Genomic DNA, 19,842 nt, shown 5'->3' on the forward strand with positions numbered 1-19,842 from the left:
TCCAATCTACCTTTTATTGGCAAAATTATTGAAAAAGTAGTCTTTAATCAATTGACCACCTTCCTAACATCAAATCGGTATTTTGATTACTTTCAGTCTGGTCAGCACTGAAACAGCTCTCATTTAAGTTTCCAATGACATACGCCTCAACACAGATTCAGGTAAAACATCAGTCCTAGTGCTACTGGACCTTAGTGCAGCATTTGACACTGTTGATCACAATATTTTACTACACAGACTAGAACACTGGGTTGGATTTACAGGCATAGTTATCAGCTGGCTAAAATCATATCTACAAGAAAGGAGCTTCTTTGTTGCCATCGGAAACTGTACCTCAACACCAACGTCCTTGACCTGTGGGGTCGATCTTGGGGCCACTATTATTCAACCTCTATATGCTCCCACTTGGACAAATCATTCAAAATAATTTGATTTCATATCATAGCTATGCAGATGACACACAAATTTACTTAGCTCTATCACCAAACGACTATGGTCCTCTTGAATCTATGTGTCAGTGTATAGCACAAATCAAGACCTGGATGTCTCAAAATTTTCTTCAGCTGAACAAAGAAAAAACTGAAGTAATTAAATTTGGTAAAAATGAGGAAAGACTTAGGGTTGCCACTCTCCTTGACACAAAAGGGTTGAAGGCAAAGGATGTTAAAAATCTTGGTGTATTAATTGACAGTGATCTAAATTTCAACAGCCACATGAAAGCGATAACTAAATCAGCTTTTTACCACCTCAAAAATATTGCCAAACTCAGAGGGCTGATGTCAAAACATGACTTAGAAAAACTCATTCATGCATTTATCTCCAGCAGGGTTGATTACTGCAATGGACTGTTCACAGGCCTTCCTAAAAAGACTATTAAACAGCTTCAGGTGATACAAAATGCAGCAGCTAGGACTCTAACAAAAACTAAAAGAACTGACCACATTACTCCAATTCTTAAGTCCTTGCACTGGCTTCCAGTAAGTCACAGAATTGACTTTAAAGCACTATTGCTTATAAATCAGTAAATGGAGCAGGACCTAAATACTTGTCAGACATGCTTCAGCAGTACACACCTTCTTGTCTTCTCAGGTCCCAGGTGAAAAACCTGCTAGTAAAACCTACAGTTAGAACTAAACATGGTGAAGCAGCTTTTAGCTGCTATGCGGCTCAGCTGTGGAACCAACTTTTGGATGACATTAAAAAGGCCCCAACTGTAGCCAGTTTTAGATCTAGACTTAAGACCAAACTGTTCTCAGATGCTTTCTGCTAACTGTGCCGAGTTATAAATTCTGAATCTGCCTTCATAATTATTCTACTTTGTCTTTTATTACTTTTTTTTACTACTTTTGCCTTTGTTTTTGCTTACTAATTAGTCTTTATTTTTAAATGATTTTATTTTATTTTTAAATGATTTTACTTGTGTTTTATGTTTTCTTTTTACTATGATCTTTACCTTTTAACTATTCTTTGACTATATTGCCCTTCTATGCTTTTATTTCTTATTATTGTTTGGTTTTGTTTATGTAAAGCACATTGAATGACCTCTGTGTATGAAATGTGCTATATAAATAAACTTGACTTGACTTGACTTGACTAAGGCGCACAGCAGGTTCAGAGGAAGCTTCTTTTTCTGCAGCTGAAGTCTAGCTCTCCATCCCAGTGACAACCAACCAACTAAGCCCCCCCACCCCTGTCCAATGCCTCCTTGCCTGTGCCTGTTGAGGTGTCCACGACCATGGCAACCTTGACAGGGACAACAAGGAGGCCCCCCCCCAATGTATGTTGTTCATACACATTACATAGCCATATTTATTCTGCTCTTATAAGGTAACTGCTAATACACTGCACATATTTATATTACTCTAAACCTCTCTACTTTATATAAATCAACTGTATACTACTGTCTACACTGCACTATTTCTTGACCTGTCTATGCACCACCTGTCTATACTTTGTACTTTGTACTCTATAATTTTTGGGGCAGCCGTGGCCTACTGGTTAGCACTTCGGACCTGTACCCGGAACCCGGTTGCCGGTTCGAACCCCGACCAGTAGGCACGGCTGAAGTGCCCTTGAGCAAGGCACCTAACCTCTCACTGCTCCCCGAGCGCCACTGTTGATGCAGGCAGCTCACTGCGCCGGGATTAGTGTGTGCTTCACCTCACTGTGTGTACACTGTGTGCTGTGTGTGTTTCACTAATTCACGGATTGGGATAAATGCAGAGACCAAATTTCCCTCACGGGACTCAAAAGAGTATATATACTATACTATATCACTTTGCACTTTTCTCCTTTTTTGCACTTCTGGTTAGACGCAATTAAACCACATTTTGTTGTCTTCATACTTGTACTCTGCAATGACAATAAAGTTGAATCTATTCTACTCTAATCGAATCTATTGGGGTGAGTGCAGAACATTACTTTAATTCAAATGATTATTAGGTTATGTGAAGGAAACTTTTAAATCAGTCAATGTGTTTTTTTCCGGGTGTGCCAATAAATAGCATAAGGTTACACCCATCACTGGTTGATAATCATCATGACATCTCATGTCACCCATGGTCATATTTATTACCTGGGACATTCCAGAATTAGAGGACATTTTGGCATTTACACTTGTTAAATAATTATTTTCTATTTTAACATTTTATGTTGAATATTTAAAAAATATAGGTCATAAACTACTAAATTATATGATTTGTCAAGCTCAGGCATCAACGGTACTTTTTCCACCTCAAATGTTTTATTTGCTGTGTACATGTAGTTATACGCAACCCTGTTACAAATACAAAATAGCATGAAAAAAGTATATTTTTAAAATATTTTTCAGTAAATCCTTTTTCATTCAATAAGGGAAGTCATTTTACACGGAATAGTCATGATTTCAGGTAAGATTGTTAATATATATTATATATGTTAATTAGACTAACTATCACAGGCTTAATTATCTTCCATTTGAACAGTGACATACAGTTTTTTTTAATAATTCCAGTATCTATTCTCAAATATGCTCAGATACATTGTGCATATAATCATATAAGCTGTTCTAAGGACTATTGATGTAATTTTTTGTGTGATAGCAAAATTACTTACCATTATTTATCCTTATTTTAATAAAAATGTTTTTGTAACAGAGTTGCAAATTGAGTCATAACATCATAAATCTGTAGAAATCCATTAGAAATTCTGATATTAGGCCTATCTATTGCAAATAATCACAAATATCTAACCAAAATGTGTTTATTTTCAGCTCTAATTGAATCTCAACATGTATTGTAGCACAATATGCTGCAATGACGCTGTACTAACAGAAGAAAATCTGGCAATTTATTTAAAATATGTAAATAATGTTTAATTATACAAATAAATTCATTTTTATAATTTAACTCAGCATATTTAATCATAAATATATCATATTTAACAAAAAAATACCTTGATAACTATGATAATAACCATGTTACTTTAATTAGAGTAACAGGGTTGCGAGTAACAGGGTTGCGAATTAATGGTAATATAGCATCTACCTTATGAACAGAAGCTAGCTGTAAAATTTAGCTATTTTACCAAGGTCAAGGACCAATGTGGTAATTATAAAAAATGAAATTATTCAACATTAATTTTAAAACATGAGTAACAGGGTTGCGTGGTTAAGCTTTACGTACTCAATTATCCCAGAAAAGTTTGAAAATATATTAAAATTGGAAGAGGACACTCACCTTTTGTCTACCCATGTTTTTTGAAAATGATTGGATGATGTCATTTCTTGTTTGTAATATGACATAATATTTTAACCCTTTATCAGCCAGGCAAAAATGGTATTGGTAACAGGGTTGCGTGCACATTCGGGGACACAACTTCATGGCACAATAAATAGTATTCAAAATATGTTATAATCAAAGAAATTCGAATCGAATACAATAGATGTGTATCCACAAAATACTGCAAAAGATAATATATTAAAGACTTATTTTAGCTGTTCAATTTGGTTTAAAAGTTAGTCATCAGGAGCCGGGGACAGGATAAAAACCCCATTTTAAGGGGTGTTCCAGAACTAATCGGTATTTTTAATCATGTAAAGGAACCACTTTTCCCCAGCAGATTATTATGTTTTGCTTTATGACAGTTTCACTTGCAGGTTATGTAAACATTTTTGTTATTTTGGACTTGAGTATTTGAAATATCAGGGGGGGACACCAAATGTCCTCTAATTCTGGAATGTCCCACCTAAGTCTTTCCATTTTATTAGAAAATGTATGTGTATAATGATAATACCTAACATATATCCATTTAAAATGTTTAAAAAGGCGATTATTTGCAATTTTTGGTGATATATCCGCCATCTTGGATTTTGGACCCGTGCAGTCCGGGAAAACATTGTAAACAGGTAGTTTTGCAAACTATAGGGTCTGAAGAAGTGAAAAAACATAATTAGCAAAAATCTATATGAAATGTTCCAAACACCTTTTTTTGCTACATATTGCCCCTGCACTAAAGGAAGTCAATGGAAGTCGTTAACTTACAGGGAATACATTGTTTTAAGATTATTATCTGGCTTTTAGGCATACAGTCATGGCTCGTTTATGTTCATTATCGTTTTTAATGTTTAACAGTTTTAAACTCCATTGACTATTTGCAGCCAGGCAATGACATTTTTGCTTACATCTGTCACTGTCCGTCTGCTCAAAAAAGGTGGAGACTGTTGGATCCCTGTTCCATCCTCTAAAGTGCGCCCTTTCCCGTTCCGCATCCTACGCCCACCCACTGAAAAATTGCCATTGCATCTTGTTCTTACCGCAGTGGCATCTTGCATCTGACTGGCCCATTTAACTTGCAGTTAACTGGGCGTGTGTCATACAGTGAGGTAGACAACGACCAGTTGGGTCGAAAAGCTTTAGCGGTGCGCGGTATGAGGTAAATGTCACGAAATAAAACGGCATACTTTCGTGTTGACTCAGCTGGCATGCCACGCAGAATTAAGAATTGGCACCGAGTAAGGTATTTTCGCTAAAGCCAGTTTCTCTCGTTGAACATGCGTCGAAACGGGAAACACTACTGAAGGTCTGGAACACCGTTAGGCCGACTTTGGTAAACTATTTTCAGAACGTTTCATTTGCTAAGGCTGTGAACTTGCTAAACTCGCCAGTCGCCACGATGCAGAATGCGGGGCAAGATGGATCCAAAGGCACCGACAAGGCGAACACGGCCCTGTCCGGAGAAGATGCAACCGACAGCCAAATAGAGACCCAAAAAACACCAGGAATAAGCGCAACGGCTGTCCTGTGGACTTTTGGGAAATGTCTGAGTGCCCTTCTGCCAGTATACTTAGCTGGGTATTATCGAATAAGCACCAGTTTGGTGGTGTTCGGGCTTATGGTCTATTCCGGTTGGAAGCATACACGCGAAGCTAAAGAGACACGACTGAGGTCTGCTATCCACTTATTGAGCAATGAGCAGGAATACACATCAACCAAAGTATTTAAAAGCAAACGGGACCTTCCTGCATGGGTAAGGACATTTCCAAAATAGCGTCCGCAAAGCATTTTTTTTTACACTTTCTTGGTTTGTGAGCAGTAAACACACATGAACAAAACACTTTCATCTAGACCGCTCTAACTTCATGAGGATAGCTAGGGCCTCTGGCCTATCTTTAAGGAAACTATATTACAGTATGTAATGTCTAATTCCTGTTGGTTTAATTTCTGTACTGTAATTGTGATACTGTCCGTGTTCATCCTAATATTATGTCATCCATATACTGCAGAATCGATCACTGCAGTTGACATTTTCGTACCATTTACAGTTACAAAAAGGTAGATAGGGTTCCCGAATGGCAAACTCACCAAGGACCAAACTCTCAGTGAACATTATGAGTGGCCTAAAATTTTAAATCATATAGATTTGTTTATTGTAATCAATTGTCTGTGTAGGTTTTGAAAGAAATTTCACATAGCCACCCCTATCTTGTTTGCAGGGGGTTATTGACATTCCCCCTAGAAAGTTTGTATGACTTTTAGACTTTACATTCCCATCTTTGTCCCTATATTTGGCAATTCTAGATACGTTCTGTATGGGAGGGGGGACATGGGTGGGGCCAGTGTAATGCACTGAGTGTATCACACTGAAAGAAAGGAAGGGACAATTTTATTCCATTTATAAATAAACTGAAAATTAAATGTTGAAGTAGTTGGCTGGAGAAAGATGAATTCAGTTCTGCAACAGTGATTGTTGAACAGCATCACTAATGATCTATTTGGTGGTACATCTGTTACTTAACCCTTTATAGAAGTGCAAGACCATGAAAATGAATAAGGATCTGTTGCCCAAATGTTTTCATTCAAAAGAAAAGACTGCAGACATTGACGTTTGACATGTTGACATTTGTATCTATTGCAGGTCAATTTCCCAGATGTTGAAAAGGTGGAGTGGCTGAATAAGGTACTTTAGTTAACCTTTACACGTCTTTGAATTCCTGTCATTGCACCACAACATTTTGCCACAATGAAATGTATTGCACAACTTTAAACAATAGGCTCAATTTAGACACAGAGGCAGATACCGTCGTCCTTAACCAGCAATAAAACAGTGTCTTCATTTGTAGGAAATCTGACCTTTGAAATTTATAAAAACATTTTTAAAAAACTACGCACACCACACTGATGTTGGAGCCCTCTTCTCCAACTCGAAACAGGCCCAGACTACTTTACCTAGACTTCACCCAAACCACCCTGTACCAAACCCCACCTTATTCGAATGCATCTCAAGTTTCTCAGCTGATTATATCCTGGAACATAATTTGCCCCGAGGCTGCCAGAGAACTGTGCTGCCCAACAAAGTCAGCTCTTGGCGATTCAAATATGAACATGTGCGCACACAAGCTCCCACCGCAAACACACACACACACACACACACACACACACACACACAAATACAAATCTAACATGGTGCAGCTGCTGTGCTGATAGACCGACGGCCATGGGGCGGCTGTTTACACATAAATGGCTAGCAACGGGTGTGATATGCACCAATGTAACCATGTAACCCCCCACCTATCCGTGGCCTCTGTTCCTGTACTAATCCCCTCCATAGAAGGGAGTTGGGGAGCGCTACAGCTAAAGCACTAGCCTCTTTTGTTAGCATTTCCACATTAGTGCTGGCTGAGTCACAGGAAGGAGGAGGAGGAGGAGGAAGTGGATACCCCGAAAACCAATCGAATGCTAGCATTTATTCACCCCCTCCACACCACTCAGACTTCAGGCTCCTAGTCTAAGAATAGAACTAAGTAAGCCAGACTGAATTTATGGTGTAACTTCAGGCACAAGCAACATTTTTCTGGCAAACCAGCGATTTGAGAGTTTGATTACAAAAAGTAAAGTAAAGTAGTCTTTCTGTGATGCTTTTTTATATAGAAGGACCAATGCGCCTGTTGCTGATTCACTTCTGACTAGCTGTGCCACATGTTTTCCATTTGAGTAGTTAGGCTATGCAAAACAACAGTGCGTCTTCTTCCAGACTACTACTTCTGCATCACTGAAAACCACAAAATCTTAAACAAGGAAGTGTTTCCATGACAGCGTTGTAAACACTGTAAATGCAGCGGGTACTCCTGTGTAGAAGTGTCTTGCATGTCTCTGGACGCTAAACACAAGAACACAAGTCATCGGTGCATAGATAATTGTGTTTATTTTTGGCCTTGTGCTCCATGCCTCTTGACTTTGCTCTGTTCATACAGCAGCCTCTGCCTCTCATTGACACTTGATGGTAGCAAGCCTGTTATGAACATTTTTATTTGATCTGTTTGATACTGAGCCTGTTTGGATACTGGGTGGATTCCTGCATGGTGCAAAGTAGTGAAGACAGTTGAATACCAGAGGATTCACATGATTGACATGAGTTTGACAAAAGTTTAATGACTAAATTACATAGTTACATGCCTTCGTTGTTGTTGTTGTTGTTGTTGTGTGTCTGTGTGTGTGTGTCTGTGTGTGTATATGTGTGTGTGTGTGTGTGTGTGTGTCTGTCTGTGTGTGTGTGGTGTGTCTGTGTGTGTTTGACTGATTGGACCTCTCCTACTCTTTACATCTCTCAGGTGCTACAGCAGGCATGGCCATTCATTGGTCAGTATCTGGAGAAGCTACTGATAGACACAATTGCTCCTGCCATACGCGGATCCAACAGCCACCTGCAGACGTTCAACTTCACCAAAATCGACATGGGAGACAAGGTGCAACTCTGAAGCCCTGTCATTCATGGCACACTGTCTCAGCTAAATTTCACCAGATGTGTTTTCTATTTAATTAATCATTTTTCATCTTTCTGTCTGTGTGTGTCACAGTCTATGAAGGTTGTAGGGGTGAAGGCTCACACAGAAAATGACAAAGGTCAAGTTCTCCTGGATGTTTACATCAGGTGATTTTATACTGATTTCTATCTTTATCATAACATCATGTCATGTCCGACATGTACAGTAAAAAAAACAGTAAAAAGACACACACAATTGTGTATACTCTGCATTTGCACCATAGTGTTTCCTTAGTTCACTGACATATCCATGTCTCCTCTCCCTATCACAGCTACGTTGGCAATGTTGAGATTAACGTGGAGGTGAAAAGGTATTTCTGCAAAGCAGGTGTGAAGGGAATCCAGGTGGGTTGATTTGCATCCATATTTGCATTGTCAGTGAATTCAAGTGGTGATTGAGAGCTGGCCCTCTAGGCTTTGCTTTGTTTTAGATAGATAGATAGATAGATAGATAGATAGATAGATAGATAGATAGATAGATAGATACTTTATTGATCCCAAGGGGAAATTCAAGGTTTCAGCAGCAGCATACATACAACACAAACACATTCTTTAACAGCAGAAAGAGTAATTAAAGTATATAATATAAAAACACAACTAAGCAGTAAGGACAGTAGAAGATAAAGAATATGCTAAATATACTAAAATACAAATTATACTAACACATAATACAATATATAAAAATATACTAAAATACAAATGACAAAAATACAAATTATACCAACACTTAATCTAAATCAATTCTAAAAACAGTATCCACATAGTAGTGATTAATAAATCAGAGGCGCTTGCAATGACTGAGGCAGGGACTGAGCCTGTGATTCTCTGTGCATAGTAAGGTATGGTAAGGTGCTCTAAGGTGCTCTGTGTGAATGAGTGTCATGGTGGTAGTGCAATGGTGATAGTGGCCATGGTGATAGTGCAAATGAGTAAGTCAGTAAGTTTTGTTTTGCCTCGAGCATTGTTCTTCCTAGAATAACGCTCACTGAGAGGAACACGAAACAATGGAGGAGTGAGATGTGTATGGTCTAGTAGGGATAATTCTTGTCATTGCGGCCACTTCTGCTTTGAAAACAAACGCATTGGACAACTGAAGTAAATTATAAAATTACACCAAATATTCGGCTATTCAGTCGAGAAACACTAGAAACACTTACATAACACTTCAATTAAACTATTTTTATTTATTTTATTATTTTATTTGTTTTTACTGCCTTTCATTGCAGCTACATGGAATGATGCGAGTCATTTTGGAGCCTCTGATCGGAGATGTGCCTATCGTGGGTGCCGTTACCATGTTCTTCATTCGCAGGCCTGTGAGTTGGTCATCCTTCTATTTGCCTGTCCGAATCATTCACTCATCCCTGTCCTTTATAATTCTAATTCATCCATCCGTCCACCTTGTACTTGTGGTTTTTCATTTGTGTGGAAGCTGAGAGGTATACTGGCTGGCGGTGGTTTTTGTCTGAGTAGTTCTTAACCATTAAGCTTCCCCATAGGCCTATGTTTTTTTGACTCACTCAAGGGTCTTCTCTTCCCCTCTTGTGATCCTGCAGAAATTGGATATCAACTGGACCGGGATGACCAATCTGCTGGACATTCCTGGACTGAAGTGAGTGAATCAGGTCACTGATGTGATCTGGCTTCAGAGTTTATGCTTACTGCAAAATGGAATGAAGTGTTCTTAGGTCCTTTATTCAGGAAAGACTTTATTTATTTGTTTGTTTGATAAAGTATGTGTATGTTTTTGTTTGTGTCTTTTTCAACCCTTAGTGTGATGTCAGACTCTATGATCATGGATATCATCGCCTCTTTTCTGGTTCTGCCCAATCGACTGACTGTCCCTCTAATTCCTGATCTGCATGTTGCCCAGCTCCGCAGTCCTTTGCCTAGGGTAAACACACACACACACACACACATACAGTACACACGATTTCTATTCAGCCAGGGATCTCTTGCTGACACTTGCTGCTCATTCTTACTTACAGTTCATTAATAGTTGGCACATTATGCAGTTTGCACCAAGGCAGGTGGTTGCTTTAGCACGCACTTGTTGCAGTCTTCATACCACCTCACCCAACTACTTGTTCTTCTCCTGCTTGTGGGTAAAACCACACAGGAAAGGCAGGCACGCTTTCGCTGAGGACAGCACACGCACTCACACACACCAACGCACACACACACACATACACACACACACACACAATCAAACAGACCTATACCTTTGTTTCTTACTTCTAACTCTCTCTGTCTCTCTCTTTTCTCTCTCACTCTCTCTCTCACACTCTTAGGGAGTTGTGCGTATCCACCTGTTGGAGGCTGCTGACCTGGCCGCTAAAGATAACTACATAAAGGGGGTGATTGCAGGCATGTCTGACCCTTATGCCCTCTTGAGAGTGGGCCCGCAGTCCTTCACATCCCACCACGTGGACAACACCACGTGTCCCAAGTGGGCCGAGATGTACGAGGTGAGGCTGGATGTGACGTCAGAGGCCAGACAGCTTATCTGATGTGGTGACACACACAGACGTTGCCTAAGTTCTTCTGAAATGGAGAGATGTTGAAATCTGTCCACACAGCCACTGCTTACTGTTTTCGCATGGTTGTGTGGTGTGCTTTTGTAGTCAAATCATTCACATAATTGTGTTAATAGAGTGGTTGTGTGCATTCAAATGAGGATGTTTTTGCCTTTTTTCCTTCTTTTAAAAATGTTACCATGTCTCACTTTACTATATGGCCATTTTTGTGCCCATCTGTATGCGTGTGTGTCTGTATGCGTGTGTGTCTGTGTGTTTGTATACTTGTGTACATGGGTCTGTGTATTTGTGTGTATGTGCATGTGTGCCTGCTCGTGACTGTGCCAGGTCATTGTTCATGAAGTGCCTGGTCAGGAGTTGGAGGTGGAGGTGTATGATAAAGACCCCGACCAGGATGACTTCCTGGGAAGGTACCATCTCCGTGCCTGTTCTGTGTTCTCACTCATTTTCAACCCTGATTCATTTGTTCTTTGTGGGAATGTTCTGCACCTTTTCACTCTCCTCTCCTCTCCTCTCCTCTCCTCTCCTCTCCTCTCCTCTCCTCTCCTCCTCCTCCACCGTTTCTCCCTAGGACCAAGATGGATTTGGGCATTGTGAAGAAATCTAAAGTTGTGGATGAAGTGAGTGTGCTGTATCTGTGTGTCTCATCTAAGATTAATAATGTTCATAATGAGGCCTTGTTATGTTCTTGTCCCGGATTTAGTACTAACACATGAATTGCAGTGGATATGTCCATCCAGTGCATTGGTGTTACATTTGTGTGGGTTTGTGTTCCTTAGTGGTTCCCTCTGAAGGACACTAAGACAGGCCGTGTCCACCTCAGACTGGAGTGGCTAACTCTGGTGAGCAACACAGACCAGTTGGACGAGGTAAGAAAGGCTACGCTCTCCTATAAAGAGGCTGTGAAGTGTGGACACACCCTAGGACCATATTTGTTCATGACCAAAAAATTCAAGTGAACAATATGAGTAGATAAAATAATTCATCGCAGTTTTATTTCAGCTTTATTTATATAGTGCCACAGCATAACAATACGTCTCAAGCGTCTGTACAGAGTCTGGTGTGAACATCAGCTTTGATGAAAGAATGAGCAGAACCTTTTTTGATATTTATACTGGTGGTTACATCAGAGTGAACTCTTCTTTTTAAAGTGGACTTGTTTTTTCCTTGCCTCAGGTTATCAAGAGGAATTCTACCGTGAGCAGTAAAACCGCGGACCCTCCCTCGGCGGCCATCTTGGCTGTGTATTTGGACAAAGCTGAAGCCCTGCCTGTGAGTGAGCTCTATTCCTTCTCCTCCCTCAGCCTGCACAGCCTTGTTTCCTGTCTCTCCACACAGTCACGGTCACGAGGGAGAAGTTATGCCTCATAGCAGATCTAAACTCTGACTTGTCCCCTGCTCGTGGTCTTGCCATGACAAGAAGTATTTAAAAACTGGTCCCAGATCTGTAGTGGCTTGCAGTCTTGTCAAGAGAATTCCATCTTGGCAGAGTTTCAGATCATTACGGTTTAGGCTATTGTGTGGGGCGTTCTGGGTTTTAATATGTTTTCCTGATTCTTGAGATACTCAGCCTTGGCCAGCTCTGTGTTGTGTTTCTGCTTTGAATTTGAGGAAGTGTTACTCCCATTTATTGGTTTAGGGATTGTTATGCAAGACACATAGCATTTAGACGTTAGATTTTGTTTTTGCTGACAAGCATTAACCTTGAGGATGCGACTTAAAACCACACTTTATTCATTCAATACCTACTCTGCATTTCAGAATGATGCGAAAATGGTCTCTAAATACAAGCAGTGCATTTTTTCTATCCAAGAGGAACATAGTCCATTATGGTTATGGTCAAGAATTTATCTGACACTTCTGTCTAAAGCATACTAACTTCCTAGATACTAATGGCTTTGCGTTTCATGTTTCAGTTCTACAGACACTTGAATACAATGGATAATATGAAACCCATTTTTTGTAATTCAGTTTCCTTTTATGATAAACCACTCTACATTACCGTCAAGTGTGTGCATATTTGGCAACATGCTATCTAAAAGTGATCTGTACTTGATTTATTTGATATTTACTTTGTAAAATGTACAGTAGAAAAAATGACTGCAGTGCCTCAAAAGTGAAGGTGCTAATGTGTTGTTGTTTCTGCAGATGAAGAAGGGCAACAAGGAGCCCAGTCCCATGGTGCAACTGTCTGTGCAGGACCTCACCAGGGAGAGCAGGGTACGCTACACAGAGGGCATGAGTTTACACAACAGTGTGGTTGACTTCAACATGGCGTCATCTGAGGAGTAACAAGGTCCTAGTGGACTGGAAAATTCAGAATTATTTTTATTTTATTTTATTTTATTTTATTTTATACTATAAATAATGCATTTTATATAGTTTTATATTAGTTGATGCAAAAAAATGGAATATTTCATATGGACCTTGTTAGTTCTCCGTTGCTTAACCTTTTTGAAGTATCTTCTTGTGAATGTAGAAATGCCATAGATTGATGTAATTTCCTCTCCTTCTCAACTTCTCAATGGCACAGACCGCCTGGAACACAGTGAACCCAGAGTGGGAAGATGCATTCACTTTCTTCATTCAGGACCCTCACAAACAGGACATAGACATACAGGTAGACTTCACTAAACCTACGTATGTAAGCACATTTCAATGGGGTTGTTATACAGTCACGGCTAAACTAGCTGTTTGCTTTTTAATTATATACAATGATACTATTGCATATGCTATTGCAATATAAAAAATATTCTCTACTCATATGGAATAATATCGGTTCTCCTACATATATGGAATGATATCTATGGCATCCACACTAGTTTGAGAAAGACTAGTTTGAGGCAATACTATTTAGTGCCAAAATGACACCTGTTTTAATATATCTGACTCAAAATGCCTCTTGTGTCTTTGTGTCAGGTGAAGGATAATGACCGTGTCCAGTCCCTAGGCAGTCTGACCATCCCCCTGTCCCGCCTTCTGGCCCGTTCGGACCTGAGTCTGGACCAGTGGTTCCAGCTGGACCATTCTGGGTCAGCTAGCCGCATCTACATCAACGCCGTACTCCGAGTGAGTCCTCGCAGTGACCAATGCTCAGAGGTCCAATGGCAGATCAGAACCAGTCTGATGGAGAGAACGCTTATCAACCTTTACGTTTCATCATTATGTTAAAAAGTTCAAAGAAGGAGACATTTTGGACTATGTGGTGGACGTGCTGGATGTTGTTTTTGCATTTGAGTTGAGATTTAATTGCCGTATTAATTCATGCATGTCGCGTTTTTCACCCTGTCTCTCGTTTGCCAGGTCTTGTGGATAGATGAGGCGCATCTTCAGACACCTCTCAGCTCCAGTGACTCCACGGGCACCAAAGCAGCTGCGCGACCCCAGCAGACTACACCGGATGCCAACTTTGCCAACAAGGTAATGCCATTATCGATCGCCTTACTAGTAACACTGTTCCCTTTGTAATCCATTTCTAGTCATAAAGGGAATACATAGAGAAATACAACAGTGCCAAATATCACCATTAATCAAAATGAAGTAGACGCAAAGGTGTGGAATCGTAATGATATTGTACACTACTTGTTGTGTAGTGCACAATATTCTAGCATTCATAGCATATCACTCTACAATCTAACATTGTTGTTGTTGTCACAAAAGGCTGGCTGTACAGAATTCAGAGTATTGTGCACTTTATAATATTTGCCCATAGGGGGTGCTACGGATCCATCTGGTGGGGGCTCAGAATCTGGTCGCCAAGGACAAAGTGATGGGGATGATTAAGGGGAAGAGTGACCCGTATGTCAAAATCAGCATCGGAGGCAAGACTTTCAAGAGTGACGTGATCAAAGGAAATCTGAATCCCAACTGGAATGAGATGTATGAGGTACGGCACTGTGTCATTAGTCATTTGTAAGTGGCACAGCGCTCCCCTGTTGCTAACCAGTGTAATGACAAGTTGCATCATTGAAGGAAGTGAAGTTTTAGCACTCCTGTTACCTTAAAAGTACCTACAATCAGGCTTGGAATTTCACCATTTTGGGGGCAAGGCCACTTGGCCTTCAGTTGGGCATATTTGGTGGGGGGCACAAAGGCCACATGTCAGGGCACCAAGGCCAAAGTTAACTATACAGTAGTAGGCTATAAAAATGAGTGAAATTGTATTTAGCCTATTCAATAGACCTGCATCACTGTATGAAACAATAACATGAAACTGAAACATCACTGTATGTTCAAAAACATGAAACATGACATATTACATAGAACTGTAAATCATCTGATCATCTAATATTTACAGATATCTAGGCTATATTTAACATTTATTTTATTTTAGGCCTGTTATGAAATAATGTATTGAACAATTTAAGCACAGCTCAGCGCATGCTTAACATTTTGTGATCATTAAGGCTACTTTAACAAACTCTTAGTCAGCTGTATATCCTCTGATTTTAATAGTTACCGACATCTAGGCGATATTTGTAACATTTATTTTGTATTTGGTATTTTGAACGAAGGGTTCGTTAAGTATTCCAAAATGAATGGGTAGGGAGATGGGCGCAGATCCTAGAATATATGATTCAATTTAATCATAGTATTTATTTGTCTCGCGAACCGTTCACCAAACGGCTAACACCGTTTAAAAGCTGAGAAAAAGCTCTTTCATGTGATGTGATACTTGTTATGCCTGTATGATGAGTAGGCTACTTCGCAAGCAGTTCAACTGAGAAGAATGGGAATCTGGATGCACTTACTTTCTTGCCGTATGGCTGTCACTTTTCCACTCAAGCAAAACGCTACATTAATTTGGGCTGTGAATGCTAATATTATTTTGTCAGGCCATAGGCTAATAAAAATACGCTATTAGTCGGACATAAACCAGAATATTGAGAGAAGGGGGCACCAAGGCCACAGTGGCCTGTAAACCTCTGATTTTTAAAGGGGCATCACGGCCAACGCAAGGGTCTACGACGTCCATGGCCGTCGTGGCCGCCGTGAAATTCCTACCCTGCCTACAATAGAAGTTCATTCAGAACACAAGGACAACTTATTAGGCAACTGAAGTTAAATTCAAAGCACTATTCTATGAGTTATGGGTAATCTATCCAGAGGCTAATGAAATGCACTGACTGAATAACTTTCCGTTCAGATTACAGAGTTTTTATATTGACAGATTTTAAGCAGCAGGATATTTCTGAACAGACTTTTTTTTCAAATGCCAGGTGGTTTTGACCGAACTACCTGGACAGGAGCTCCTCTTAGAGATGTTCGACAAGGATATGGATCAGGATGACTTCATGGGCAGGTACTACATTGAGGGAATCTCCTGATTTGGTATTTTTGTAGACTATCATTAAAGCAATTGAGGGTTGTTTCAAAGTCTTGGTCAGTAGTTAGTACTAGGTTGTATCCTAAGGTTGTATTCCCTTTTGCATTCAGGCTCAAGATCAAACTGAGTGACCTGATCAGTGCACAACATACAGATGAGGTAAGCACAATCTTTTTGTTGTTTTGTTGGAAACAACAAAAAGAAGGAGCCTATTATGTCACAAAATGTGTAAAAGAAGAATAACTTCATAATGGATCGTCAACCATCGAATCAATCTATGATCATACTTCTCAAGTATGGGTTCAGAAACCTATTCCCAGCTCTTCCCTTTGTTATGATAGTGGTACACACTGAGTGATGTGAAGTCTGGTCGTGTTCACCTGGTCATGGAGTGGCTGCCCACGGAGTCCGAATCAGATCATTTGGAACAGGTGAGAGCACCTTCAATTTTAACACTGCTTTTTTTATGTCTGCTATAACTGCTAATCGGTATCTCTCAGAAAACCAAATGCAAACGGCGCGGCTTGGATCCTGTCCCATCACATAGCTGCAATAGGCATGTTGAAGCGTAGCTCTGGACCCAAGAGGAATGTAAACAGTCTGGCTTTGTCTGTCATATTTACGCCATAACAATATCATGTGCATCATGTGCTGGCAGGTGCTGCACCATCAGTCCCTGCAGGCGTTCAAGAACAAGGCCGTCCCTTCTGCCGCGCTGCTTTTCCTGTATCTGGAGCGCGGTCATGACCTGCCCGTGAGTGCCCACACCCTCAGGCTCTCTGATAAGGAGTCCACATGCATAAAGAGGACCCATTATGCTCGCTTCATTATGTTTATCGTTTTATTTTCAGGGTTTTATAGATTTGATTTATATGCTTACATGGGGTTTTATAGATATAGATTTATATGCTTACTTGTTCCAATGTTGCTTTATTTTTTGTACATCTCTGTTGACCTTCTGTCTGAAATACTCTGTTAGAGCTCCTGTATCTTTAATGGCTTTCTAGCAGATAAGGAGACAGCACTTTCTAGCAGATAAGGAGACAGCACCCCCCAATAAATGCAATAGGCTGACACCAGACATAATTTCACTGCATTTCTTACTTCCAGTAACTATATGCATGTAACAATACACTTCCTTGTATCCTTGTATCCTTGTAGCATGTTTAAGAATTTAGTAGGATGCACAGTTTATTTCATTCATGCGGTTTGTGGAATTTATTGAAAGTGTGTGTTTCATCTCTGTGCCCACATTTCAGCATAAGAAGAGTGGTAAAGAACCAAAGGCCGCAGCTGAGCTTGTCGTTGGAGGGACGTCCTACAAAACCAAGGTGTGTTTTTTTGCATGTAAAAAAGAGTATACTTAAGCAATAAGCCACTCGAGTCAAATATGACAAATTTTCATAAAGTAAAGGCACAGCAACTAGAAATATAACGTGTTATTCCTAGATAATCATTCTTCCACTAAGAAATATATTTGAATGTATATGAATGGTTGCCAAGCGACGTCGAGACGCAGCTACTTTAACTTTTGTATCAAGTTATGCTAGCGCAGTAATATAGAACGAAATGCGGTCAAGGTGTATGTTTATGCTGGATTTACAACGGCATCGAACGCGATTCAGCCAATCACAATCAAGGACCGGAACTATTAGTTTTAGAATATAGCTTTGTGTTAATTAAGAACAGGGCCACTTCTGTGTTTGAACACTAATGAGTGCTCAACTCTTCCTGCTTGTTCTGTAAAGGTCTGTGAAAGGTCCTCGTCTCCTCAGTGGGATGAGACCTTTTACTTCCTGGTTCGCGACCCCAATGAGGAAATGCTTCAGGTGAAGGTAAGTTACGAGAGTGAGGTGTATATATGTGGAGGCCTTTTACCGATACATCACACGGCCCTCCAGTAATTTAATTAATTTAGCCTGACATGGATACTAAGGCTACAGTCGTGGGTTAGTTTTCCCCTGACAAATCAAATTGTCAGCTATTTTGAGGCAAATTGAGTTTGTGTCACAATTGTGTGTACCGCTGAAGATACATATCAGAAGCATTGACATTTTAATAGAGATGACATTTCCAGAGCTCCTTGATGTGGGGTGCTCTGTGATACTCAGTATCCTAATGCCGTCATTACCAAATGTTATGCCATTTATTAGTCTGGGAAATTGCCTCAGCAGAAAACGCATTACCCAGTGTTGTCCCGGGCACTGTTTTCAATTTGAGATTTCCATAACGGACGTCAACACAGTTCGTCTTCTCACTCTGACATTAGTGTATTCTTAAAAGAAAACTTGTTTTTACCACAGACTACTCTTGTTATTGAGATCTAGCGGATTAAATGTACCATTGTACATTGTGAAATTTACATTACGAAGCAGCTTGATACTTGCTTTCCTCTCCACAATTAACATCAAGAAACAACAATTTATTCAGGTACCCATTTAGTCCTAATACAACATTCTTTTTCCAGCTGTCGAGCAACTGGGAGCAGGCTCTGGGCTCACTGGTGCTGCCTGTCAGAGAACTGCTGTCTGAACCGGGGCTGATCCTGGACCAGTGGCTGAGCCTAGAGGGATCACCTGCCAGCCAGCTTCTGCTTAGAGCGGAGCTCAAGGTTGGGTACTGTTCCTCACGCACGCACGCACACACGCACGCACGCACACACACACACACACACACACACACACACACACACACGCGCGCGCGCTCACGCACGCACACGCACACAGCTTATAAATGTTTATAAGTATATTTTTTTTAGGGGCCATGACCAAAATGCATTTGCATCACAGAAAGAGAAGAGATGCTTTGTACCAAAGATGAATGATTAAGCCACTAGCTAATTTCCATCTCCATGCTTTGTGCTGCTTTTCGCACATTATACACTAACAACACAGTCGTATAAGGTCACAAAGTCCATATTTCCTGTGTTGTGTTTGATGCATTTTAGCATAATGGAGTCACTGTTTGACACAAACATCGATGCTCAGTTGTCAACACAGGTTGTTTCTCCCCGGTTGCATCACCGCCTTCATTCTCAGCCTGACAGCAGGCACCTAATTTAGCGGCACCTTACCAAATCACAAAGGCTCCAAGTAAATGAACATGACTTTATATTTTGTTCCAGATTCTGAGTCCCAAAATGGCCATAGGTGATGTGGACCATAAAGAACCACCGAAAGCTTCAAAGAGCTTTATTCCTGAGAAAAAGCCAGAAGTGGACACTGTTCAAGGGTGAGGAAGAGATTTCTGTGCACACCTGGTTTCACATAGAAGAGAAGATGTAGACCAAATGTAGATGCACAGAAGTCTATTTATAACAGAACAATATCATCCGTGCAACACCTGATTGTGCAACATCCGACTGTGACCTGTGTGATGACTCAACTGCAGCAAATATTGTGACCGTGTATCTCCTTCATTAACACAGACACGACTCATTTGAAGTTTTTTACTTAAGCAATAAGCCCCGAGAGGCCGTAGGTTACACTGATTCTACAACAGCTAAGGGGCGTTGTTAGGCACAACACGCTAGCGGAGTGCCTAAAACCCCTCTTACAGTACCTGTTGTAGAATCAGTGTAACCTACGGACTCGAGCTTATTGCTTTTCTAGAACTGTTACTATAAATATACCTGGCAAAGTTTCATAAAGTAAAGGCACAGCAACTAGAAATATAACGAGT

At 40.3% G+C, this 19,842-nt stretch overlaps 1 protein-coding gene across 1 annotated transcript in view; it reads left to right on the forward strand.

Moving 5' to 3' along the window:
* Nucleotides 1-4,767: 4,767 nt before the first annotated feature.
* The window catches only part of esyt1b (extended synaptotagmin-like protein 1b), a 26,113-nt gene continuing 11,038 nt past the window's right edge, over nt 4,768-19,842 (forward strand). Inside the window, exons 1-26 of the mRNA XM_048255902.1 lie at nt 4,768-5,505; nt 6,394-6,435; nt 8,087-8,221; nt 8,333-8,406; nt 8,571-8,643; nt 9,525-9,614; nt 9,855-9,910; nt 10,072-10,192; nt 10,590-10,766; nt 11,163-11,245; nt 11,407-11,455; nt 11,615-11,704; nt 12,012-12,107; nt 12,984-13,055; nt 13,369-13,455; nt 13,755-13,904; nt 14,139-14,255; nt 14,548-14,721; nt 16,055-16,137; nt 16,272-16,320; nt 16,503-16,592; nt 16,820-16,915; nt 17,421-17,492; nt 17,910-17,996; nt 18,629-18,772; nt 19,286-19,392. Coding sequence (XP_048111859.1) covers nt 5,152-5,505; nt 6,394-6,435; nt 8,087-8,221; nt 8,333-8,406; nt 8,571-8,643; nt 9,525-9,614; nt 9,855-9,910; nt 10,072-10,192; nt 10,590-10,766; nt 11,163-11,245; nt 11,407-11,455; nt 11,615-11,704; nt 12,012-12,107; nt 12,984-13,055; nt 13,369-13,455; nt 13,755-13,904; nt 14,139-14,255; nt 14,548-14,721; nt 16,055-16,137; nt 16,272-16,320; nt 16,503-16,592; nt 16,820-16,915; nt 17,421-17,492; nt 17,910-17,996; nt 18,629-18,772; nt 19,286-19,392 — 2,768 coding nt within the window. The 5' untranslated portion in view covers nt 4,768-5,151. The remainder of the gene's footprint in view (nt 5,506-6,393; nt 6,436-8,086; nt 8,222-8,332; nt 8,407-8,570; nt 8,644-9,524; nt 9,615-9,854; nt 9,911-10,071; nt 10,193-10,589; nt 10,767-11,162; nt 11,246-11,406; nt 11,456-11,614; nt 11,705-12,011; nt 12,108-12,983; nt 13,056-13,368; nt 13,456-13,754; nt 13,905-14,138; nt 14,256-14,547; nt 14,722-16,054; nt 16,138-16,271; nt 16,321-16,502; nt 16,593-16,819; nt 16,916-17,420; nt 17,493-17,909; nt 17,997-18,628; nt 18,773-19,285; nt 19,393-19,842) is intronic.

Source organism: Alosa alosa, chromosome 10 (assembly GCF_017589495.1).
Source record: "Alosa alosa isolate M-15738 ecotype Scorff River chromosome 10, AALO_Geno_1.1, whole genome shotgun sequence".
NCBI classification, from domain to species: domain Eukaryota; kingdom Metazoa; phylum Chordata; class Actinopteri; order Clupeiformes; family Clupeidae; genus Alosa; species Alosa alosa.